Source organism: Mus caroli, chromosome 2, assembly GCF_900094665.2.
Source record: "Mus caroli chromosome 2, CAROLI_EIJ_v1.1, whole genome shotgun sequence".
Lineage (NCBI taxonomy): Eukaryota > Metazoa > Chordata > Mammalia > Rodentia > Muridae > Mus > Mus caroli.
The window spans coordinates 153,672,331-153,699,824 of record NC_034571.1 but is presented as its reverse complement, the minus strand read 5'-3'; the positions used below and the strand labels follow the sequence as shown (position 1 = coordinate 153,699,824).

General features: G+C 44.0%; 1 protein-coding gene across 12 annotated transcripts in view; it reads left to right on the top strand.

Annotated features, from left to right (window-relative positions):
• Nucleotides 1-27,494, top strand: part of Ptprt (protein tyrosine phosphatase receptor type T) — a 1,083,833-nt gene that overhangs the window by 794,724 nt on the left and 261,615 nt on the right. For all 12 annotated transcript variants that reach the window (XM_021156881.1, XM_021156878.1, XM_021156880.1 and 9 more), the window contains 2 exons: nt 15,458-15,659; nt 16,923-17,025. In XM_021156881.1, coding sequence (XP_021012540.1) covers nt 15,458-15,659; nt 16,923-17,025 — 305 coding nt within the window. The remainder of the gene's footprint in view (nt 1-15,457; nt 15,660-16,922; nt 17,026-27,494) is intronic.

Genomic DNA, 27,494 nt, shown 5'->3' with positions numbered 1-27,494 from the left:
CTCTCTCTCTCTCTCTCTCTCTCTCTCTCTCTCTCTCTCTCTCTCTCTCTCTCTCTCTCTCTCTCTCTCTCATTTTATGTGCTTCATCTGCATCATGCTTCCTTTGGCCTGTCTGCTCCTTGCTTTGTTGTAATACTGGCTTTATTCCTCATTGCTGAGCTGTGGGTTCTCTGGCACGTGTTTCTAAGGCTTTGTGTCTTCAGCCAGTAGAAGGATAATTGTGGCCATCACCACTACTGGCTCTTCATATTCTAATAGTTTACATTGTGTTCTCTTCGCCTCTAGACACCATTGTGCATGTGTATGGCCATTGGCTCCAGTCACCAAACTGACAAAGAAATTCTAGGAAGTGGGGAGGTAGTTTTCAATGCAGGAGACTGGAATGAATGTGGCAGTGAACCTCTCCAGGATACCCTGATTTAGAGTCCTAACTGTTGCTTTCTTGATTCTTTCCTCTTTGAGACAAATCTGTTAGCAAGAAAGCTTGTTATTAGATAAAAGAGGCAGTGTTGGAAAGATACAGCCCCTCCCTCCCCACCAAGCCACACTTGAATTAGATAGCCCAAGAGTATTATGAGCCCCGGAGGGTACTTAGTCCTCTGAGGCCAACAGTGAACTCAGCAAAACAGTGATAAAGCAAGAAGCCAGTGTGAGCAGGGTCTACTCTATGCTCATATTCAGAGAAATCAGAAGCCAATTTCTACTGCTACTACTTTTTCAAATGTCTTTCATGAAATTTTTGATATTTTGTAATGAAAGGGCCTTCATCTGAATTGATGGAATGATTCCATCACCTCCACAAAACACCCTGTGCCTTTGACCTGCAAACCTTTGGCATGCAGGTAATAAGTCTTGGGTGGTTTTCTTATAAGCTTAATAGTAGGCTGGAGGTCCAGATGTAGACCATATAAAGAGGTCCTGTTACTTTGGATGCTATCCTGGCCATATATCTTGTCTGTGATGATGCTCTACCTGATCTCAGCCCTGATACCTGACCCTGGAAGGCCAAACTTTAGAGTGACACAGAACATCTCTGAGAATGTTCCCTGTAGAGAACACTGCTCATAACAACCTTCTCCTTGCAGTATTCAGAACTGCACACTTGTAGGGTTTAGCTTTGGGTAGCCATATTGAGTGATGGTTATTTTCTCGCAAAGCTCAATGTTCTGAATTTGTGTGATCATTTTTTTTTCTGCCCATGACCATGTTCTTCTCCTTCTACCTTACTAGACAGTTGATAAACCAAGCAGCTGGACTAGTAGGCTGAATCAGAGGCTGGGCTCTATAGCACCCTCCAGGCCCAGAGGGTTTTAAGGAAGGTTCGTTGTACCAATCTTTTTTTCTCAGGCATCTAGGGCGGGAGTATTGTGGTAGAGTCCCGGGATTCTGCATTTTTGGTGTGAATTGGAGCAGTCACATTTAGGATCAATGGCTACCTTTAAAAAACAAACAGTAAACTCTTGACAGCTGTTTCTCACCATGCATACTGTCTCAGTAATTGTCAGTGACTACAGGTTAGATACCTGAGGCCAGAAGTTGATGTCTGATGTCTTTTTCTATCATCTTGTACATTTTAGTATGATTTACAAGGTTGGAGATACAGATATAGACCACATAAAGAGGTCCTGCTACTTTGAGTGCTATTCTGGCTCATAACACTGCTCATAACAACATTTGTAACTTAACAACTAAAGAGTTAGTATAATGTTTAGTAAAACAACCACAACAACATACACATATGCAGGCACACACTTGGGAGCATACACAGACACACACACAGACACACACAGACACACACACAGACACACACAGACACACACAGACACACACACACACAGACATACAGACAGAGCAGAGGCAAAATCCCAAGGTGATTTTCCCTTTCAGTTGAGGTTTTGTTTCTCCCTACAGTGGCTGCCTAGTGAGGCATGGCTCTAGAAGGCCAGGCAATCACACTGCCCACTATGTGGGTTTCACGAGACAATCTCCAGCTTAGGATCCTGAGTTTATTTCAATCAGTTAGGTCTATGTGGGCTGTATAGTTAGTGAAATGGCTGGAGGTATTGAGAGTGGAAACCATTCTTGTCTGACATGGGCACATACATTCCAACAGCACTGGCCAAAGGCAGAATTACAGGCTAAAAATGCAAGAGCTGTGTCTCTTGTGTCTCTGAAGGAATTTGGATGATTTGTAGATGAACCCCTGGCATTGCCTCTGGGATCATGTCTCACTCAGGACAGAAGGAAGAACTGGACAGAGATGACAGTTATAACAACACATTAGGGGTGCTTGGGAGCCCCCAGTGCAGAATTAGATCCAATTGGTCAATACGAAGGTAAAATAGAAAAGAAGCAACTGCCAGAATCTCTCAAGAGCTGAAGCATCAGACTTACATACATGCCTGTTTGCAGAGAGCATTGACTTTCAATAGACAGAGAGATCCACTTTGCTCATAGTCAGTAACCTGCTAATTCTAGGGGAGCCGGGGGCAGCGAGAAGTTTAGAACATGGGGTAGAGAGAGGCAGAGAGTTTTACACGCATGTGCTGCATACATGCATGTAGAGCTAACAAGCTTAGCCATCTGAGTTCTGCCAGTAGATACCCAGGAGAGGAAAGGAAGGCTTGGTCTGGGTGTCCCCAGACCTGGGCTTCCCGATAGAGGTACCTTTATTCCTTTGTCATAAATTAGGAGTCTAGAAAAATGTGGGTGGCAGGGAATATATTGTCTACAAGGTCTTGCTCTGGGCTAAGTCATAGCTACACTGAAGGTATAGTGACTAGTTTTCTCTATGGGCACTGTGGGAAACTTCTCTGGAACAGAATACAGCACACAGGCAAATAGCATGTGCCCCTGGCAATTGCCTGCTTGAGAGAGGGTTCCAAGGCAGTGTTTATGGGGATGTGCTGGGAGCAGTAGTACTCTGACATTAGAACCAGTGGAATGCTCAGCACCAGAAGGTGCTCTCCCCCCCACGAGAGCTGTATCATTTAATCCACATCCTAATTCTCAATGTATAAATTCCAATAGGAGGCTCTGACATTACTGACTACTCATTCATTACAAGGGTACCCTCCTTATCCCAAGAGGTGAAAATGGTTGTGGTAATAGTGATCGCAAGTGATTAAAAGTGTCTTCCTCCTCCCATTTGTACACCTAACACATGCACCAGGGATGTCCAATCAAAAGCCCAGTGGCTATATGTGGCCAAAGATTGTGTGTGTGTGTGTGTGTGTCTGTGTGTCTGTGTGTCTGTGTGTCTATGTATCCGTGTGTGTAGGTCTGTGTCTCTGTGTGTCTGTGTATGTGTCTGTGTGTATGCATACATATGTATGTGTGCATGTGGGGACCTTGAGATCAACCTTGCATGTCACCCTCAGGAGCCATTCACCTTGCTTTTGAGACAGAGCTTCTCATTCACCTATCGCTTGCCAATTCACCCAGGCTGGCTAATCAGTGAGCCCTATAGACCTATGTACCCAGAGCTGACGTCACAAGTGAGTGTCACGATGTCCAGCTTTTATCTTTCACAAGGTGCTTGGGGGAAAACTCAGGTCCCCATGCTTGTGGAGCAAGCATTTTACCAACCGAACCATGAGTAAACCACGCTAGATTTTAGTTAGGGAAACAGAATAGCTGTTCCTTTAATAATTTTGTGTTATGTATCTAGGGAAACAGAATAGCTGGTCCTTTAATAATTTTGTGTTGATTATGTATCAAAAGAATAACTGTGACTACATTGGTTACATAAAGTATATGACCCAGATTAATTTCACTAGCCTCTTCCTACTTTTTCTCCGTGAGGTTCTTAGAAAACACAAAGATCACAAATGTGCCCCACTCTCTGCTTGTAACCAGCATTGTTGCTCTACAGGGCCATCAGTATAAGGGATACACCGGAGTATTTGGTCTTGCACTGTGCAGTGCCTTGCCGTGCATTGTCTGACTACAGCTCCAGAAGAACCCACTCATTCTGTGGCCGTAGCCAAGTCTCTTAGTCTCCCTGAGTCTCAACTTCCTCTCCCTACATCCAACTCTCCTCTGAGCACATTGCAAATGAAAAGGTCCCCTTAGGCTGTGAATCTGGGGCCACATAGTACAAGAGACAGGTTCCTCAAAACTTGCTTTACAGGAGATGTCATGTGATGTGTGTCTGTCTGCTCCTAAGGTCATATCAAGGGACCAAGTTAAAAAGAGACCTTCTGAAAGCACAAGGTTGGGGAGAATGTTAGATAAAGAGTCATGTTAACCAAGGAAGAAGAAAACAAACACTCACGTTCTTTTCTGGGGAGGAGGAGACTTATCACTCCAAATAGGCTCTTTGCAAAGCTTCCCATGATAAACGGAAACTAATAAAACTGCTCTCATGAATGCTGCCCTGCTGGGTGGAATTGGTGCCTCGATCTGTGATCAGGCCGCCCTTTTATTCCCTTTTTAATGCCTGATGCCATGGGGGAGAAAAATCAATTCTATTTTAATTTCATGAGAAAAATGCTGAATGGAAGAAAAATGCAATAGAGCGAAACTTCCCAATTCAGTCCTCCACTGGCGCTCCCCAACACGGGATTCTGTGATCAATGGATTTCTCCCTAGGAAGGTCTCAAAAACCTGTCTTTTCCTCAGACAAGGAGGCAGGAAGTGCCATGCTGGTAAGAGAAACTCCTTAGAGAGGTAAGGAGATTTAATTCAACCTTGGTGCCTTAACTTACCTGACTGTCTAAAATCATTTCTGCCTAATTACCCTTAATTTTAGCTTCTGTGTGTCCACTGTCCTAACTAGGAGCTCTGCTGATTATCCCTATTCAGTAAACCCCACTAAAACCTCTCAGTCAAAGATTCCTCCACAAACAAGAGTTCAGGAGCAAACAAGTTTTCCAGGCCTGGAGAGCCAGATGGTGCCAACTCTTCACGAGCACTACAGAGCACAGAGTCAGGCCAGTGGATTCTGGGTTCTTGCCAGCTTTGAAATCACAAACTTACAAAATTATAATCATTTTCCCCAAGCCTTAGTTGCCTCTCTGCAGAACGGGAACCGGAGTGACAGGAGTCTCTAGTCTAATTTGGTTTTTCCATGAGTAGTGTTTAGAAGGTGCTCTTCAGGATGCCTGAGAAAAGATGGTGCAAGTAAATGTTCTTGTGTGTCAATGTTGTGATTTACAATAGTTCATGTTTACAATGATACACAAGGGTATCCTGGCTTAGCCATTCCAACTTGGACTCTTAGTAGAGTACCCGGGGAGGTCACCTACATGGCATGTTCAATGCTTCATGATAAAGTGAACTTCTTATTCCATTATTCTCTTTGACTGTAGGCTTAGAGTTCTAAGAACATTGGAGAGGCTAGCCAGGAGTGGTGGCTTATTCCTAGAATGCCTTGGGAGGCTGAGGCATGGGGAATCACATAGTTGAAGGCAGCCTAGGCTACATGGTGAGCTATAGATAGCCTGAAATACATAGGGGAACACTGACTGAAGTCATCATCATCATCGTTGTCATCATCATCATCATCACCTACTCAGTATGACAAGTTACAGTAAGACCAGGCACATATCCTCACATCAAGGTTGGATGAGGCAATGAAGTAGAAAAACATAGGGTCCCAAAGGCAGGCTAAAGAGTCATAGACAGCCCAGCTCCACTGTTAGGAGTCCCACAAGAACACCAAACTACACAGCCATATGTAGAGGACCTAGATCAGACCCAAACAGGCTCCCTGATCTCTGTGAACCCACTTGAGTCAGTTGATTCAGTGGGCTGTGTTCTTGTGGGGTCCTTGGTTCTGCTGGCTCTCCCAATCTTTCTTCCCCCTCCTCCACAGGAATTCCCAAATTCCACCCAATATTTGGTTGTGGGACACTGCATCTGATGCCATCAGTTGCTACATGAAGTCTCTCTGATGATGAATATGCTAGGCTCCAGTCCCAGCACATCGGGCAGGCAGGACAAAGTATAAGTGAGGGGTTTTGTGGGTGGGTTGGTGTTTCGGATCCCATCACTTGGTGGCTTTAAGGCCACCTTTTTATTCACTTCCTAAATCCTACAAGATGGGGAGAAAAATCAATGAGATGACCCCACATTTGTGTCTCATATCTTTAAAAAAATGTGTTTAAGAATTACTTAATACTAGCAGTATACCAAGTGGGTATGGAGTTGCCCTGGAGAAGTTATTAAGTGTTAAGTGTGTGTTAAGGCCCATCCCTAATTTTAATCCACATTCTTAACTTCTTGTGGAGTTAGTTGGACTTTACCGTATCTCCTGCCAAGAGTGTAAAAGTGACTAACACACTGGGCAAGTCCCTCTTTTGGTAGGACAACCATAGGTCCACACAGCTGACCCTCTTGCCCCTAGAAATTGGCCATCCAGGTTGGTGTCAGGCTAGGTAGTAGAATTAAAAATTGAGGACACCCGTAGAAAAATGTCCCCACTTCAAACCCCCTGTGCTATATCAGGCTTTGCTGGCTCTATCTTCTGAAGCCTTATTTATTCAGGAAATTCTGTCGACTGCTGCCCTATAACAACATGGTTGTTTGCCCATTCACCAAAAGTAAAAGAACCTTCAATGGAGGGTGTGGCCAGCAAGTCTCTGCTAAGGTTGTTGGTGTGGCTTCAAGGTTCCCAAGAGCAGTGTCATGGAGTAACAAACTTCTCCCATATGCCTGCTTGAAGCCAACTGGGGAGGAATTCACCCTGGACCTCAGCAGTTTAACCAGATTCAAGTTAGCAAAACGGAAATTGACTGGGTGTGAAGTTGGGAGGGCAGGCGGCTTACATTCAGAAACTGAGTTGTATTGCTTTGCTGGCTCAAAGCCACTGGGAATAGCACTAGACAGACTCATTAGGCAAGAAGGGTTCTGTGAAAGTGACAAAATCATAGCACCCCAGATACCCCAGCATGAGATTAAAGGCTGAAGGGAGGTTTAAGCTTCATATTAGGAAGTGGCATTATGACAGTTTAGGCAAAAGGAGCTTTACAGCTGTCTGAGATGATGGTGGCCCTGCAATGGGATCATCTGTGTGAAACTGTAAGAACTCCCTTCCTGTGCAGGGTGGAGGATGGGAGCGAGGAACAGGAACTAGGCCAGAAGTAAGGCCTGGAGAGCGATTGGTAGAGGAGGCGGTTGTTGACAGGAACTCATGCACTTGGACCCTGCATGGAAGCTGAAGGATGACAGTGGTTTGGGAAGAGAAGGCATTGAGTGGAAAGGACATTTATGTCAGTTTCTGTCTCTTCCCTTACTGACCAGCCTTGTGACATTGGCTGTCAGACGGTAAATACAAGTCACCCTGAGTCAGCACCAGTAAAGTCTTACTACATAGCCAGGCTGGTCTCTCTCTATCCTCCTGCCTCTGCCTCCTAAGTGATGGGATGGATTACAGGTGTGTGCCATCGGACCTGGTCTCAGCATTTTATTTTGAAATAATTTTACATTCTTACAGAGCATTTAAAAAACCAAAGCCATACAAGTGTACACACACACACACACACACACACACACACACACACACACACAAAATCTAATAGAGAGTTCTCTACACTGTACCCAAGTTTCCCTCAAATTAACCTCTTTCAGAAGCATGATATACTTACCAAAAGTAAAGAATGACAATTCCCCTCTGTATTTGATAGAGAAGAGCTCAGGCTTTGAGGATCACACTTCTACCCATGGCCTCTTTTGCTTTGCCAGGTTCCCACATGTCAGTGAGTTGACATGTCTCCTTGTTCTCCACCATAGCAACTCTTCCCTGTAGCCCATCTCTATTTCTCTCCTTTCTCCCATCTCTCCCTCTCCTTCCATCACCTCTCCTTTTTCTTTCCAGCCAAACCAATCACTCTGGGACCTGCCTATCCCAAGGCCTTGCCTCTATTTTTTTTTCCCCAGAGTCTATAGCTATGTCAGCTTCACCTATCTCTCTCCATACCACCAGATTCCAATACAGAGCCCAACAGGAAGTTAGTTTTCAGAAGCTGGCAGCTCCAGTAGTAGCCCAACTGGCCTCTGACTGTGCACAGAAGTTCTGGTGCCCAGGCACTTTCCCTGGCACTCCAGTCTTCCAAACTCAGGAATATATAGTGAGAGCACCAGTAGTAATCGCTCTTCTGCTGTTATATATAGGGAAAAGGGCCACTGTGACCAGGAAGTGTCCAGCAAGTTCACTGAAAACATCTGTCTTCCACTCCTCTTCCAGAAAGAGGCATTCCTATTGATATTTAAAGTATCTTGGTACCAAACGTCAACACTGTTCTTTCTAATAAGAGGAATTGTCTTGAGCTGGCCCCCACTTCTGAGATGTGTGCCCTGCAGCCCCCTGGGTCACTGTGGTCAAGTCATATTCGCAGTGCTTCTGAAGAGGGAGAAAAAGACTTGTTGTTCTGAGCTTAAGGAAGAGCTCTTAACCCCTTTATTTACTGAACAGACTCCTTCTGCTTCCCATGATCCCGCTAAAACTCTGGTCTACAGAGCCTTGACCACATCAGTCTCCTCAGCTGAGGAATGAGGACAACCACAAAGAGTCTAAGCCATTTCTTTTTATATTTACTTTTTTATATTATTTGTATGTGAACATATTTCCCCTCCAAAGGACTTAGAGTAAAATGCATATTTCAAAGAAATACTTTTTTTTATTATGCTGTGCCTTCCAATCACGTGCTTGAGAGCCCCGGTCAGGTGACTCTTACCTACTTTATCTTATCTCTTCTTTAGCCCTATGTGCCCTCTTCTTGGCCTCAGAATCATTTTTCTGTCTGTTCTCTCAGAACAAGACTGACTGCTGAGCCTCACCCCCTGACCTGGCCAGCATCAAGAGCAGAGACTTCCCTGGTGGGACCTTTTGAAGGGCTGCTATATTTCTCATCCCCTCCATTCAACTCTGGTGGAAGAACAGCCTATTCCTCTCAGGATGTCCCTGTGTCCACTGAAGCTAGGGGTCTTGGTGCAGAAGTTAAGGTTGCCTACATCGTAGATAGAGCCTCATCCCTGTACATGGGGGCTGCCTTCTTAGAGTAAGAAACTAGAGGTCAGTCACTCTGCAACAGAAACTGAAATTAGAACCTGTGTTTTAGCTTTAAAGAACCAGAGGCTCAGAGAGGTTGAGCAAACTGCCCAGTCACACAGCTAATATGTTTGCTTATTTTCACAAACAAGTTGAGGAAATGTTGAACAAAGAGAAAAACTCTTCTACTGGCTGGGGAGATGACTGAGTCAGCATCTCCTTTCAACCACAAAGATGTGAGTTCGATCCCTAGAAGCCCACCACACAAAAAGCTATGAATGATGGCATGTGCTTGTATTTTTAGCAGAACCCCCTAGAGCTTGCTAGCTAGCTTCAGGGTAATAAATACCTGCCCCAAAAGTAAAGTGGAAGGTGTTCTTGAGGAAAGCCACTCAAGTGTGTCATCTGAATGCTACACACATGTGCACACACATGTTCATGCATCCACACACATATGTACCCACACACTTGTGGGCCTGCGTATACACATGAACACTCATGATGAACAGGCACACACACACAGATGTGCTTCTAGCATAGTGTATGGGTCTGGAACCTTTCTGTATAAAAGGTCAGAGGGCATGCTTCAGATGAAGCAGGTGATTGCTGGATTTGACTTGTGGTCTCTGTTCTGTCAATCTCTAGGTTACCAAAGTCAAACAAAAACAGGAAGATTGGGAGAGACTTATTGATGAAATCATTGTATGATTAATATAAAGTTATTGAATCAAAGCAGAAATGATGTGTCTACATGTCTTTGAGAATATAAGGAAGGGGTCACTGAGAACCACAGAAGGTTTTCATGCAAAGTATCGCCTTAAGTGAGAAATACAAAGATGAGGAGTCACAACAAAAGGAGAGAGCATGGGAAGAAAGAGGTGTTCTAGGTAACACCTTAACTTGTTCAATTGCCCCATGGTTAAATGGACTGTAAGTCTTTGCCAGTAGTGAAATCTGGCTTTCAGGTCAATGGGGAGGCCAGAAATCAGCTCAGATCTTAAGCTAACTCTAAGGACCATGGAGGCAGTCTCACCCTGAAAAACCAAGGGAAAACATACTTCTCATGATAAGATATGTAAGATTTCTAGCTAGTCATCCCACTGTGCCCAGACAGAAAAGAACAGCCTCCAGCATTTTGCTGTAGCCAGATGTAGTCTCCAGACCCCTGGACTCAGGCTTAGCTGGACGAGACCCCCCCCCATGGTTGCCATCCTAGCAATTGTCCCCTTTCCCACACTGCTGAACAGAGACTCCCATCACCTTCCTCATTGGTGGCCATGGCTCCAGTCCCTTTCTTCTTTCTCTCCCCAACCTGATTCCCCCACTAACTTTGTAAAACTTGCGAGTTAAATTTTTCAAAGACTGTTTCTGACAAAGCAGTGGGAATTAGATTTGGCAAAGCCCTTCATAAAAAATTGAAGACATGCTATATTAACATACATTGATTTATTCATAGTGTTTCATTACAAGTAAGTGAGGGTCCTGTAATACCAGGAAAGGTTAGGAGAGCAGGGGAGCGTGGTATATTATATTGACAGCTCCGTAGAAACCCACTCACTTTTGGATTGAATTTGGAGCATAGGAAGATGCTGGCTAGTAAATAAGGCATGAGCTTTCGCTCCTGTGTCTGTGTATCAGTGGAGTTGCTACCAGGCCAGGCAGGTCAATAGGACAGATTTTTAAGAAAATACAGAGACAGATCCTCTCCACTGGTTCACTGGGGTCCCTGGCCCCAGGCACACCCTGAGCATCTCTGGCTTCTGTTGCTAGGAAACGGGAGTCTGGCCATACACTTTCCCCAACTTGCCCTCTCCTCTGTTATCACCTTGGACTTCTCTCTATGTGAGCCTTTCCCAACCTCAGGCCCTTGCCCTGCCTATTGTCCCTGCCTGGAGCCTAGAGGGCTTTTCCATCCACTCTGACTCCACTCCATGCTTCAGGCTTGCATCTTTTCTCTCCCAAGTTCCTTCCCCTAAGCATCAAATCTTGGTTCAGAGTTGCTCAGATGCAGCCTCTAAGCAAATGATCTGATGCTGAGCAAATGATTGAGAAACTTGAGAAACACCAGTTTAAGAAAAAAGGAAGAAACAGGATGAGAAACAGAAAGTAAGATAGCCAGTAAATATGACTATAATTATATATATATATATATATATAATATGTATTATATAGTAAATAAACATTTTAAATTAATTAAATGATAAATTAGTCAATTTATAGTAAATAAACTTTTTATTTTACTATATTATTTTATTATTTTGTTTGATTCATGTCTCTGTGTGTGTATGTGTATGTGTGTGTGTGTGTGTATGTGCATTCATGCACATGCTTGGATGTGTGCTGTGACATGAATGTGACGGTCAGAAAACGATGTAAATACAGCTAAATCCCCAGGTTATTAAAGGATCTAGTGAATTAATGCAGTCACTTGGCATTCGCCAACCAGGAAAACATGGAGAGGTGGGGGCCTACAGTGTCTGCCCCTGAGCTTGGGTTGGAGAGACAGTCCTATCCGAACACTGTGACGTTGCTAGCCTCCTCTGGATGGGTGTGCTTGTGTAGACTCTGCTTATAAAGTCCAAGCTGTGAGCACATGGAATGTGTCTTCTAGCATCACTCTGATCCTAACCAAGTCAGGGCTTTCACATTAAGTATATATCACCATTGCTGTGTTACAACTGCCTTACACAGGACAGGGAAATCACCCTGTCTCCAATGTGTCTGCCACCTGTGCCAGGGATAAGAAAATGTTCACTTTCTTGATAAAGAATATAGGCCTCCTCTTTGGCCTGGGTTGGCTGTTCTAGAAGCACGAAATTTGTTTATTTATTTATTTATTTATTTATTCATTATCTAAATGCTGTGTGTGTGTGTGTGTGTGTGTGTGTATACAGGTGCCATGCTGCACAACCATTAGGAGTTAGTTCTCTTTTCTGACCTAGCTGAAGAAGGGTCTCTTGTATCTGCTGCCACACTGCAGACTCCTCGCTAATTGGTTGGTGAGATTCCTGTTCCTGCTTCTGAGCTTGCTATGAGAACACTGGAATATAGATGCACACCACCACATCCAATTTTAATGTGGGCTCCAGGCATCAAACTTGGTTTGCATGGCTAGTACTTTTGCCTACTGAGCCTATCTAGCTAGCCCTTAAAATTTCTTAATGTAACAAAGTAGATTTTAAAAACATTTAAAAATGCTCTGTATCAGCAGCTGCAGCTGCCTTCTTGAGACTTGCACAAGATTGAGCCAGTGAAACTTTGGTATGGTGGGGTGGGGATCACTGATGGCTTTTGGAGAGGGAAACACTTTTCTTTAAAGATATGGCCTCTGAAAGGTCAGTGGTGCTTCAGTGGTTGGCCCCACAGCTATGAGTATATGGTCAACACAAACTTGACTCAGTAAGCTTTGGAAAAGAAAAAAAAATGGAGCTTGAGAGATGCCTCAGTGGTGATTAAGAGCACTTGCTGCCCTCACAGAGGACCTGGGTTCAATTCCTAGCACCCACACCAAGCATCTCACAGTCTTCTGTAACTCCAGTTCTAGGGGATCCAAAGCTCTCTTCTGGACTCTGTGGGTACCAGGCATACATATGGAGCCCACACTTACAGGCAGGCAAGTGCTAATAATATAAAATAAAAACAAAGTAATAAATCTTCTTCATGAAGTTGGGAGGAGGTGGGGCAGGAGGTGGGAGGAGTTAGGGGGAAGAGTAAGGATTGCATGTGATCATAATCCTCTGCAATTAATATTAAAAGAATCCTGTGCAGGCTACTGTAAAAGCGATGCAATCCAGGCTCCTGACACTCACACTGTCATCTACAGTTACCATTAGTTGACAGTGTGGCAAATGTTGACAGTGGGGCAAATGAAGAAATTGAGGGAGGGGACCTCAAGACTTAAATACCCTGGCATTTCCATGACATCTACCTTGTGACCAGTGGACACAGACATTGCAGAATATGAAAGAGTCAGCTTGTCGTCAACTCATGTACTGAGTATCGTGGAGTATGGTCTTCACATTAACACCTGACTGCAGTGGATTAGAAGACACAACACTGAGACCCCATCAGAGACGATTCGGAAAGTTTAATGCAAGTTATTACCAGCCAGGCAGCTCATGGAAATAACTAATCTGATTCTTCCAACTCGATGTGACCAAACACTACTGGTGTGTACGATAGAATACATGGTCTATATTCTTTGGCATGTCTGTGCCATATATGTATATACATGTTATCCTGGGTATGGGGGTGTATGTGCATATGGAAGTCAGAGGTTGGCCCTGGGAATTCTTTCTGATGATTCTCCCACCCTGTTCATTAAAGTAGGTTCTCTGCACCCAACCCAGAGCTTAACATACAGGAAGTATCATAAGGAAACCACTATGCCTGTGTGGCATTTATATGGATTCTGGGGGTCTGAACTCCAAACCTTTTGCTTTCCACCTGTCATTTACATGGATTCAACTGACCCCTTGTTGCCTTGTGAGCAATCCCTGCCCTATAGGGGATTCTGTATTTTAAACACATCCTATCCTGTATTTTAAACACAGGAGATACTATACTTTGGAAAGGGCTAGTCCAATTGATTAATGTTCAATACCAGATACATACCAGATCCCTAAGATTTAAAATGAGTTATAGAATGTGAACTACCTCATTAATGTTTTGGTGTTGATAGCAGACTAAAATGATAGTATTGTTTGGATGGATCAAGGACATCAAGATATATTAATAAGATACATTTGCTTTGTTGTTACTACAGTATATTTCTACTAATAGGTTTTCTTCTTTGACAATTTGATACATGCATGTAATATTTTCTGAGTACCCTCTCATGCTCTCATCTTCCTACCAATCTTTCTAGCCTCTACTTCCCTAATGATTTCTTTCCAGATTTCATATCTTTTGTCTTGTGTCCCCCTGCATCTAAGTTAGGCCATCTTACGTGTGATCCTGGATTTGGACCACTCACCTGAGCCTGGTAGATCTTCCAGTGGCTTCACCACTAGATACTATGCCTCCCCGTCACATAGTCTGTTAGCTGCCCATAATTCAGCAGTAAGTGGCAAAGCCCCATGAGCCTCTCCCTAGTCCATAACTGACTGTTGGCTGGGGCATTCTTTTGCAGGTTCAGTGTTAATAACAACAACAGATATAAATTCATGATTTCCATGACATTGTCATGCTTAAAAGAATATATTTAGCAGCCTTTCAGTCTATCTTTGGGCTTGTAAATTCTTTCCACATCACCTTAGTAATGATCTTTGTAATCATCTCCTTAGGACATGGTATGAATGTCTTGTTTGGGGCTAAGCCTTTAACTATCATTTATTCTCAGCATCCTGTCTAGCCAGAAGTTCTAACTGCACTGCTCCTTACTGCAGAGATAGGCTTCTCTAATTAGGGCTAAGAGTATCCTTTGTAGGTATAAACATAGATGCATGGAAAGCAGCTTGATGTTATATCAGCTTATGTCATTAGCTAAGCAACAGTGTAGTTTTCCCCATTGGGGCACATGCTCGGATACAAATGTTTGACTGGGCATACAATACCAGGGATGGGTTCTCTCATGGAGTGGGCCTCAAGTCTAAGAGCAGTCAGTTGCTCATATAGTATTCCTACCATTATTGTACCAGTGAGCCCATCTTCTCTGACAGGTTGATAGTGTATGTAGTTCATAGAGATCACAGCTGGGTAAACTATTAATATCTTTCCTTCCTGCAGCAGTCTGTAGCACTGATGGACATAATAGTGAGAAGTCTCCAGCAGAGAGGAAGCTTCTAGCTCAATTCCAGTTTGATTCCTTTATACTTTGCATAAAGGATCTGTGGTGCTTCCAGGAACAGTCTCCCTAACCAACAGCCATAGCGGTATCCCACACCTGGCACTGGACATTTTGTTTAGTGGCCCACTGCTCCTAGGACTGACATTATCAAGTCATGGGAGGCATCTGCCATCAAATTTCTTTATGTTTTGTAAACTGGGTCATGAGATAACAAAGAGAGCAAGTTTCTATCCTTAGGTGGCATTTCATATCCTCTTTCTTTTTGTTAACCCCTCCCTATTCTCCCATCTCCCCCTCTTCCCTCCCTCATCCTGATTAAAGCTTCCCACCTCCAGCATCCTCCCTATCCACCCATAATTTTACCTTTGTGCTATTGTCTCCTTTCCCTTGGGGTAACTCCTCTACAGCTGCCCTCTCTGTAAACTCTAGGGGCTGGATGAGTGTAGACAGCTTAAGGTATCATGTTCTGATTGGGTTAGACATGGTTGTTCCATGGACTTGTTGGTAGAAAACTCAGGGCTGTGGTTGTGTGTACTGTGGATGGTACAAAGCAGCTCTGTCACATAGTAGCTTAGCTTACCTCTCTTCTCCATCCTGCACCTGCTGCCCCTCTCTAGTGAGTTCTCTTGGTTAGTGAGTAGGACATTTATGTGCTTGTATATCATTTTGTCACACAGATTAACTACAAGGCTGTGGGCTCACTGGATCCAAGTGCTGACCTGTCCAGCCAGAGGGGAAAAGTGTTCAAACTCCGGAATGAAACCCACCACCTCTTTGTGGGTCTGTACCCTGGGACTACCTACTCTTTCACCATCAAGGCCAGCACAGCCAAGGGCTTTGGACCCCCAGTCACTACTCGGATTGCCACCAAGATTTCAGGTATCTCTTTTAGAGAGAGAAAAGTGGGGGACATGCACTGTGCACTCCTTCTCTTGTAGGCTTGGTAGTTTTCTGGAATAAAAAGAGACAGAACCAACTATCATTGATGGCAATGGAATGATTTAGACAATGATTTAAGGTCATTGGGTTGCTCAAAGTCCAATTCCTGAAGTTCATTAAGAGGGGGGCAAGAATGAGCAAATGAGGGAGAGAGAGAGAGAGAGAGAGAGAGAGAGAGAACGAACTTATAGAAGTTGTTTTATAGATTTATTTTCCAAATAGAATAGTTTGTAGTATCTTATACCCACAGTACTGGCTCTCATGAAATATCAGATGAAGGGATGAAGGGATGAAGGGATGAAGGAATGAATGGCCAAGCTGCAGTAGCCTAAGATTGCAAACTGTTCTACCAGCAGGGTGCACCACCCTGCCTGACAGCAAGAAGCAGAACCACTGCAGAATGCTTATTTACAGCATCCCTATTTTGGACTATCTATGCAATCTAGTCTGCATGCATATGTATTTTGCATGCAGTTTTGCAGAAGCCATGATTTTCCGTAGCTTAATGTTTCCACTTATCCTTCTCCCCTAAGTATTTCCCACACTGCTTTCATTATAATGTTCTGTCAACTGGATGGACGTAATTTAATTAAACAGTCCCTTGTGGTTGAATATATTTGGTGTTTCTACGTTTTTATAAAATAGCGCTCCAATAAACATGTTACAAAATAAACTTTAAATCGTTGATTGGGATTATAACTTTAGGATTAAATTCAGAAATTGAAAAAAAAATTAAAAGAGATGTGGATTTTAATAGCTCATAATACAAATGGCTAAATTACCCTTTCAAAGGATTAGATTTAGTCACACTCCTGTGGGGGGAAAGGGTCTTGTGAAAAAAAAATAGAGCTTATTCATCTTCCCTTTAATTTGCATCTAAATGCACATAACAAGGCTGACTCTCCTCATGTCTGTATAAAGTACTTACATGTCCCATGTACTCCTTTTTTTCTGGGTAGGAGGGGCACATTTTTATGATGGGCATGCCTGACCCCTCCTCAGACTATAGCACTGGGAGAGAAGTAGATGGGAAGCCAAGGCCTCCCCTATTGATGGCCTCTGACATCATGGTGTCCTTACTACCACTCACTACCTCTGTTCTGCTGGGATGGGATCAAGGGGATAGCATGAGCTAGGATAGGAAGTGTCGAGGTGGGTATGGGACATATGCTTGACCACTTCCCATTTCTCTCTCTTTCCCAGCTCCATCAATGCCTGAATATGATGCAGATACCCCACTCAATGAAACAGATACAACCATCACGGTGATGCTCAAACCCGCCCAGTCCAGAGGAGCCCCAGTCAGGTGAGGAACTATGGTCTGCACGTCTACCTTCTATACCTCACACATCTCCATGTGAATCACATGACTGGCAATGTTCCTGGCTTCAATAAGCCAGAAGCTAGATTTGCTACAAGGAAGATGGTCAGCAACTCTAAGCCCAATTTAGAAGGAGACACTGAGCCAGGAATTCCTCACAGTGAACATCAGTTTAAAGAGAACATCCTGATAGGGGCCTAAAATGGCCAGGGAGAGAAATTTCTAGAACATAATTAAGGAAAATGTAGTTTGTGGGTGGAAAACCTAGACCCAGTGCTTTTGCAATATTGCCGGATTCACTGCTCAAATAGACAGACAAATAGACAGACACGCAGTCGGGCAGACAGGCAGACAGGCAGACTCTAAATTCTCCAAAGAATCTGATCACAGATTCCAAATAAGATAAGCCCTAGCAGAGACTCCTTTCCATTCAGAGCTATGAGGTGCTAGAGTCCCACGGGGCCACGCCTGCAATATCCCGCTGCTTATTTTAATGAGAGTTTGTTGGGGCTCAAATGGGCACACAGGCACCAAGAACAGAATCTTATCAGCTAGGTTGACCAGGGTAAGTTCATAGCTGTCAGGATGGATTGTCATTCATTCATTTGTATAAGGTAACAGTGTTGACTGCTGGGTTTGCTCAAAACTCCAAGCCTTGGGCCCTCAGTCCATCAAAATAGGTAGAATGTTAGGTGGAACTTCCAAATGGGCTCAATGAAACCCAGCAAGCATGGACTAGGTCTCTTTATATAATGAATGGGATGTGGGAGCTGTTGTTCAGACTAGAGTAACAGAGACAGATGTATGACATAGTTACAATGCTATGACGCCTCATGGAAATCTTCAAAGGACTTATAAACTCTTAGAAAGAACTCCCAGAGAAGGTGACACTGAGCTGAATAAAGTTTGACCTGTTACAAGAGTCCAGTATGATCCAGGAGAAGGGTGGCTTGTTAAAATCAAAACACCCATGCCTAGTTTAGTTTGTTTTAAACTAAAGAGCAAGTTGGGGATGAGGAGATGGATAAGAAACGGTGTATCTGGGAGTCTCAGGCTAATTTGAGAGCCATGGGGATCTACTAGAGATTGGCTTTTTAGAGGCCTCACCTTGCATGCCTCTGGGGGCTGGGTGACAAGCCAAGAGGAGGCTTTTGAGATAGCTAGTCCTGATCTTCATTTTCACCCTTCATTCAACTCTACCCAGAAAGTATGTGATGGGGGGCAACAGAATGAAGCCACAGAAATGCAGAAGTTTTGGCCTCGTCTGAAGACTGGGGGATAACCCTCTTTGCTAGGCCCAGGGAACCTGACCTACCATGTGTTGGGGTGCTGCTTATGGGCCTCTCACTACAGCGTGTCAAAACTGTCTTTCCTCTAATAATCTAAAGCAGATGCTGGCATTTCATACCAAGGTACCCATCCCCTGCTTTTCCTCTAGCTGCTCTGACACGTTCTCATTTAGTTTTCCATATAGACAGTGAGATGGTATCTTCATTTTCAGACCAGGAAGCTCAGGTGCAGAAATGAGGGTATTGAAGGAGCCACATCATACTGCTGTGTACCCATCTTCTATACAGCACTCTGTTCATCAGACATCTGTAAAGCTCCCAGATTTAAGATTTGGAAATTGAGACCAACAGAAGCTGATGAGTTGATGTATACCATGAAACAATTAGACCAGGCAAGACAGAAGCCCGGTTCTGACCCTTACCCCACGTTCATTTGACTGAACCAAGCCACCTTACTAGGAGGATGGTACGCATGGCATAGTTTGCTGACATTTCCATCTGGAGAAATGGAAGGAAATGTCACTGCTTAAAGGGGAAATGGTTGGTGTCTAGACATCTCTGGCTGCTTTCCTCCTCAAGGCTCTGGTTCACTGAGAGTGGGCGTACGCTGTCTCTGGAATTATTTTCAGACCAGTGCCTGGGCATTAGACAAGAAGGGGAAGAGACTGAGAAACGACATAGAGAAGGCCTTTCAGGATAACTGTTCTGAGAGCAGAAACACTACTATATATCTCAGTTACCCTTTTCTACCTGGCCATCAATCCTGGGCATAGGATATGCATCTTGGAGGCAGCTGGCCACAACAGGTATCTATTGAGCACTTGCTATCAGCTTACTCTGCCTTCTTGAGGCTTACTCTTGTGCAAGTCTGCCATAGAATAGGTCAGGGAGGTGAGACAATAAGCACCAATGTCAACAAAACAAAACCATGAAGCAAATCAAGGGATGTAGTGAGCCGACTGTACAGACTGGAAGGACCCGTGGGCTTGATGGAAAAATGAGCTACACACAGGAAAACAGGAACTGGGCTACTCTGTAAGCTGGAAACTAGGAGCCGGTAAGAAAAGCAGCTGGATGCTCTACAACCTGGGACCATCCCCACCTCCCAGCTTGCTTCAGGCATTTGGCCAAAGATGCCTTGAATCATGTTTTAAAGTTGTTGAGAGAAGCGTCCAAATGCCTGCTAGCACAGTACAGTAGATGTAGCAGGCAATAATTTATAACATATTTCACATAACTAGAAAAATGTCCACGTTCCCAACCTGTGGCAATGGCATGTTTCAGCAGCCCAATTATCCAAACTCAATCATGATATACGGTGTGTTCCAGTATTGAATTATCATGTATACCCTGTAAATAAGCACAAATATTATGTCAGTACGAAAAGAGCCATGGTTAAGAGAAAAATTTTGTCTGGCAAGATAGCTCTGCAGGTAAAGGTGCTTTCCACTGAACCCAATGATATGAGTTCAATTCCTGGGAATCCACATGGTAGATGAAAAGACCTGATGCCTAGCACATTCAAATTCATGTGTCCCTATTTCCCCCAACAAATCAAAACTATAGATGTAATATAAGCATACAAAAAGACTTCACAATTGATAATATTTTTATCTCTGTTGAATGGCCTGACTCTAAGTTTTCTGGTAGGTAAATTAGTTGGGAAATACCATCCCTATTTTAGACAGAGGGGGAGAGAAATTGAAGTCTGAGATATTAAATTATTGGTTCAATAATTTAATTATTGAGTGTTTTTATTAATTTCTCCCCGTGGTAACAAAACTCCTGACAAAAACAATTTAAGGAAGGAAGAATTGGTTTTGGGTAGAACAGTTTAAGGGTAGAACAGTCATGGTGACTGGTGACCCTGGCAGCTAGTCACATTGTATCCACAGTTAGAAATGATGATCTCTGTACCTACTTCCCTTTCTCCTCATCCATCAACTCGAGACCACAGCCTGTGGAACAGTGCTCCCCACATTTAGGATAGAACTTTACACCTCAATTAACACAGTCTAGAAACTCCCTTACAGAGACTTGCCATCCAGTCATCTATATCCTAACTCGTGTGTGTAACTATCAGATAGGGAGTTGAACATAGATCAGAGTCTGAGGTCATTGCTTCCCCAATAGTTCTGGCTTGTAGTCTCACTGGGTCAAGGGAAACTGGAAAGAATTTTAGGGGGTGCTGTATAGTGACAAATTTTTGCCAGTTAGGTATAATATTGGGGATAAGGGGTGTGTCCTATAAGTCTGGACTGCGTGCCCCAGCCTATAATCTTTCCCTCTATGTATTTTCCTATTTTAATCCTCATAGATTCATCCCTAAGCCTTGGCCTCCAGGCCCCTAGGCAGTTTTTTCTTCCTCCAACCCACACTGCTTAACTGCTGATAGGGCCAAATTCCAGCCTCCCACTCCTTGGAAGCCTCCCAGGTTTGACTCCTTTGAGTAGGGCTGAGAATTCAGAGCAAGAAGTGTGTGTGGGGGGTGGGGGGCATCAAGGAGCTGACTGCATGAGGTTCCTGCACCCTCCAGCCAAACCAACTCGGCAGCTTGGCCTATTTTTCTAATACTCCACAATGGAGATTTATTGCTTTTGTATTGCTCTCCTCGGGCCTTCAAAGATTTATTGGTTTTTAAGTGACAGAATCCCAGAATTGCTTAAAAGATCAATCAAATGGTGACTGGAATCTAATATTCAGCTCTGACTTGAACACGCTGAACCTTCTTCCCCCACGCCCCACCTGTCACACTGATGTATCTGTGGTAACCTTCATAAGAAAGTAACTTGGCCATGAATTAATCACCCATAATGCAGTCCCTGCAGTGAGACGGGGGATTGGGGAGTGGGGGGATGTGCGAAAAAATCTGTGGGAGACACTTCCCCAGCCACAGCAGACATTCTTTCAAGGATCATTTCCTGATCTCCTCTCTCATCCACTCATTCTCCTGCATTGTCCCCTGGTTTGCAGATCAGCCCTGGTTGGAAATACTACTTTACAAGCCCCATTCTCCTGGCCAGCTAGGTGCCCTGCCTCATATGTCTGTCAAAAGCATCTCTGTCTCAGGTCTGTCCCCCCACCAAAATGCTGGAGTGGTCCTTGGGATGCACAAATTGGATCAAGTTAGCTTCCCTGCTTAAAATTCTTAAATGGGTCACTGGTTTTCTATTGCATTAAGTTCAAGCTTCTTAGCATGAAATTCAAGGCCTGTCAGCATCTGCCCTTAACCTTCTTTCTCGTTTCATTTAAATTCACTCTGCCCCTTTACAGGGTTTTACACAACAGTGACCCATGTGATTCCTTCCTGGTTCATCCCTGAGCTTTTCACTGTGTTATGAATACATTATGCATCTCTAAGCTTTCTTTGCTTTGAGTTTTTTTGTTTGTTTGTTGTTTTATTGTTTTAGATTCCCTTGTCTTGACCCTAAGACACTTGAAGTCTTGGTGCCACTGGGCCTTCTTAACTTGGAATAACATCTAGCCAATAGTAGATGCCAACAAACAAATAAAAATACAAGCATGAAGCAAATAAACCAACCAACAAACAAACAAAAAATAACCAACACATAGTTAATAAAGCGTGTGATTATTTAATTCAGCGTATTTGTCGTGCCTACCTTGTGGATTCCAGATGCTAAGGCCATGCATTTTGTTAGCTTCCTTCTGTTCCTAAACAGACTAGTTATCAGATAGATCTTCCTCTGACATTAAAGATGCCCTTCTTTGTGAGCTATCTGGTCAGATTGCCGCCGACCACACGTGACTGTCAAGCACTTGATGCATCCCTGCCATAACAGAGGAACCAGCTTGTTTTATGGTGCTCACTTTTGATCAGTGTGATATTTCAACACTGGCACAGCACACATTGATCAAAGCTAACCTCTCTCTGTCTACCCTAGGCATGCAACCTCTAGCTACCACCATTCTGCATGGCTTGGGGTCTCTATAAGAGAGAATATCTGGTCCATGCCTTTTTGTGTCTGGCTTCCTTTGTTTGGCACACATTTCTCCAGTTCCATTCATTCTCCTTCAAATGACAGGATTTCATCTTTCTTTATGGCTGAGTAGCTCTCCCTTGGGTAGATATACTGCACTTTCTTTATCCACTCATCGGCTGGTGGGCATCCAGGCTGATTCTGTATCATTTCTATTGGCAATGTGTGCTGGGGTGGGAGAGCACGGTCATAGAGTGGAGCTGCCTGCATTTTCTTATGAGTTTCTTTTACTTCATATCCATGCCACATTATTTTTCATTCAAATTTGATAACAGCCATTCTAAATAGAGTGAGATGATACCTCCCTGTCATTTGCATTCCCTTAGTGGCTACTGATAGCAAGCATTCTAAAGGCATTTATTGGCCATCCGTTAGGCTTCTTTGGGGGATCCTGCAGTTAGATAAGAGCAAACACGGATGGAAAAGACAAAAAGAGACTATGAGGGTGGGTGTGTAGCTAAGGATTCTCATGAGAGGTATCCAGCATGAGCCTCCTGGGCATGGAAGCTGGAGGGCTTCCTGGAGGGAATCCTGCCTAATTGAGTGTATAGAATGAAAGGTATTTAATGGGAGAGAGAGGATTGGGAGAGAGAGCAATGCAGGCAAGAGTCCATACAGAGAAGGTACATGGGATGTTCTAAGAGCCCTAAGTAGTCAGTGAGCAAGGCAAGAGGTGAGGCAGAAAGAGGAGGGCAGACAGGGACTACAGCAAGGTCTCTCTCTGCCCTGGGTTTGGACTTTGTCATGAGACGTAGGAGGGATATTTAGTAGATGCCCACATTTTGTCCTCTGTGTGTCTGGCTTCTATTAATGTCACTATGCAGGTATGCCATTACCTTCCCAGCATCCAGGTCAGCTGCCACAACCCAGTCTGTCTTGCCCCCATCCTCAGTACAGAATGCACCATCTCTTCCAGTGCTGCCCTCTGCCTTCACCCACTTCCTATCAGGGTGTGGAGTCTGTGTCAGTGATTGTAGCTCTTTGGGGACAGGAGCTATGTCAGAACACAACCTGAGACCAATATGTTCTCTCCATCACATCTGCCTCCCAGTTGGACACAATAGGACAGGGAAGGCTTGTAGGATAAGACTCAACTTCTGGGCGTGGTGGCACACACCTTTAATCCCAGCACTCGGGAGGCAGAGGCAGGCAGATTTCTGAGTGTGAGGCCAGCCTGGTCTACAAAGTGAGCTCCAGGACAGCCAGGTCTATACAGAGAAACCCTGTCTCGAAAAACCAAAAGGAAAAAAAAAAAAAAAGACTCAGCTTTATCCAGCAGTTTCATTGGGTAGCTTTGGGCCAGGTACCCAATTCTGTGATCCTTGAGTTGTCTGATAGTAAGTAGAAACCATGTGCATATGATAGCACATGTATCATATACACATATACATACATATACATATACATACATACATATATGTATGTATGTGTATGCATATGTGTATGACTGTTGAAGGAGGAAATGCCCCACCCTGCTCCCAGCTCTAGGTGGTCACAGGCAAGTTTATCTTCTGCACCTGCTTCAAGCTGATGTCCCTAAACTGCACGTGTTGTGCCCCTCAGGTGAGGTTGATAACAATGTTATCATTAACTCTGGCAACCCAGTAGGCTCAAGAATCTGGTAGGTGTTACAGTGGCATCCTGGGTTCTTCTCATGTGCCATCTACGAGAAAAGTTAGTACTTGTAACCTGTTATTATGGCATCTGTAGGGGTGGAGCAGCTCCATCCTGTAGGATCATCCAACAGTATACAAGACTGAACACTAGAAGTCAGTGGATCTTTCCAATAGCTTCCAAAGGTCACAGCAAGTTCTATGTGCTCCCTGATGAGAATCTCCGGGTCTCGGGCAGATGACAGGCATGTCTAGTTAGGACCACACGTTCTGAAATGCAGGGTAGTTAGTTATGGTGAAAATTGGAGACCCAGCCAACTTTTAAAGAATGAAGAAATTTTACTGGGGAAAAAAAAAAAGAAAACTATTGCCAAATTTCCTCCAGGATTCCTTTAATAACAGCAAAGCCCGGAGTGAGAGCACACGGAACAATCACAGAAGGGTTTTGCTGGTCCGTGGAGCTACAGCGAGCAAAATTGGAATCATTACCATCTGATTCTCAGACACCAGCATATGATTGTGTCCAATTAGGAAGAAGAAATGAAAATTTGGAGGATTTATTAGCATGGGGCAGCCTGAGGAGTTTGTAAGTCCCAGTTCACATGGAGGTAGATGAGAGACAGCAATTACAATCATTCTCTAAGCCGTGTTTGTTTTGTTCAGGTCCCCCCGGTTCTCCTGGACACCTTTGTTAGGGACAAAATATGAGGAGTTCTGTGTGCCCTGATTTGCAGGGAACATTTGGTAGAGATGAGAGGTATTTCGTATAACCTGTAAGAAGATTTAACTCTGTAAGTAACTAACACTGCTTGTATCTGTGCCCAAAAGCATGCTGGGAATGTATCACACCGGATTAGGGAACATGAGAAGCCAGATAAAAGAAGCAGCAGTGGAAATAAGAAATAAGAGGATGCATGCTGTTGTATTTTCTTCCCACAGTCTAACTATGGCACTAAAGGAATATATCATTTTAATTAGAGATATGTGGAACCACCAAAGGAGATGGGTCAGTCCTGTGTTGAAGCAAAGAACAACAGGCAGACAGATAATTCAGTCTTATTACAAAAGCAAAAAAGCAGAAAGGCAAAGTATGTGAAACTATGGATATGTTGATTCACTTTGCTATGGTAATTTCTGTGCATCTCTCCTTATCTTACTATCTATCACCCATCTATAGCAGCGTACATAACTTGGATATATGTACTAAAGTTTATCTCTTTAAGGAAAGAACAATTTTACAGGAAAACACCAGGGAAAAAAGGGTAACACTTGAATAATATAGATGGAGTGCATTCACTTGGGCTCAGCCTAGCTACACTGCTGAGTTCCCATTATAAACCAGCCCTGCCAGCCTCTACCCTCACTCTGCAGCCCAGCAATCCAGCTTACCAAGAACTGGCTCTGGTGTTGGGGTTTTGGATTGTATTTCTCAGTCTCAAACCAAGGAGGGGGAAAAAAAAAACAGGTGTTTGGAGGAGAGTATTTTAAATGGAGCAGTCGATGGAACACGAAGAGTGAGCGTATTCTATTTTGAACTGTCTGCCATCTGGAGAGATGGAGACTGGGGCTGTTGCTGCCAGGATAGAGAGAAGAGAGTGGTTGCCATGTTCACCTCCTACCACAGGGGCTATTTAAGCTCTAAACGTCTGTGGTGCCGGAGAGGCGTCTGAGCAGAGGTTTGCATTTGGAAACTTCAGCATCTCTGTGGTGTCTGCAAATCCAGCAAAGAGGATGACCACATTCAAGGACAGTGCAGAGGTGAGTAGCAGGAGAGAGTTCTGTGATGCTCTACCAAGGGGTAGCTCAAAGAAGGGAGAAGGCTAGGCTGGTGAAGAAGTAGAAAGAAACCCATGTTAGTATGATTATAGTATAACTTTATGAAACAGAAAAGTTAAAGAAACTGATTACAAGAAAAAAAAAAGAAAGAACTGGCCAACATTTTTACTTTAACCTCTAATAGAAAATAAGAAAGACGACTGGAGGGATGGCTCAGTGGTAAAGTATCAACTGTTCATGCAAAGAACTAAATTTAGATTACTAGCATCCATAGCAGACAGGACACAACTGAGTGTAACTCCAAATCCAGAGGGATCAGCCACCTCTGTCATCCACAGGCATCTGCACTCACATGTACACGCCCACACACAGATGTACACATACATCATCCATGGGCACCTGTACTCACATGCACACACCCACACACAGACATACACATACATATAATGCTTTACAAATGAAAAGAAAATTTAAGAGATACATAAGTTGATCGGGAACAATAGGAAAGTTAACTGAAGTGCCGTAACTGGAAACATCTGGGCGAGGCTTGCTTAAAACTAATATGAAGGTAAGGGCAGAACGTGAGCTGCTGGTGCAACTCTTGCAGAGAATCAGGGTTCCGTTCACAGCACCCACATTCGGCAGCTCACAACTACGTGTACCTTCAGCTCCCGCAGATTCCACACCCTCTTCTGTCCCCCCACAAGCACCCACATGAAACTGTACAACCACACACAGAACACATGTGCATACACACCACAAAATATAAGTAAGGATTTCTTAAAAATATAAAGGCAGATATGCATGTAGAAGAGATGCCGAGGCCTGGCAGAACTCACTGTTGTCAGAGAATCTTTATAAAAGACAGAGACATGATAAAAGAAAAAAAAAAGCAGCAGGGAATGATGGTCCAGGGATAAGATGCTGGAAGGTAGGCAATAATAACACAACTTCCCGTGGGATAACTGCACAAAGATGTGAGATGTGAAAGATGTGAGATATGTGGTGATGGAGTCACGGTGAAGCTCTTACCTTCAGATATACTGAGGAACAATGGACTGTGGAAAGGTGGGAGGGCTGTATAAGTAGACGTAGTTTTATGCTGTTTCCCCTCCCACACAGAGTAGGGGTGGTCTCATGAAGCCGCTGTCAGAGTAGCAAGGACTCCAAGATTCCTTCTCCATGTTCCCATCTCTCCCCAACTTTTATTTTCTATTGGCTTCTATGTGTCTTACTGCTCTCGGCCCTAGGACAGTTTGCACCCCTGCTGTCTCTCAGATTTTGAGCAACTGATAACTGGTGACTCACAGTATCTCTCTGCAGCTGCCCAAAGTCAGACATTGAAGTCTGCCTCACCTAGTATATTTCCATATCCTCATCTATTGGTGTTTTTTCTGAGCTAGCACATGTATTTGTGCAACCATAGTATCCAAGGAGGCTTGTTCTTCTGGAAAACACACACTCACGTGCTCTCTCTCTGTCTCTGTCTCTGTCTCTGTCTCTGTCTCTGTCTCTGTCTCTGTCTCTGTCTCTCTCTCTCTCTCTCTCTCTCTGTGTCTCTGTCTCTGTCTCTCTCCCCACAAGTCAGTTCCAGCTGCCTGGAGCTGGTCAGAGAGATCATCTTGGAGACTCTGGCATTTTGGTAGGGAAAGAATAGCAGAAAGCTTACAGTCTGTGTGGCTCGGAAGGAGAAATGGGTGCTCCCCTTCCCCTTTCCTTTTCTTTCTCTCCTCTCCTCTCCTCTCCTCTCCTCTCCTCTCCTCTCCTCTCCTCTCCTC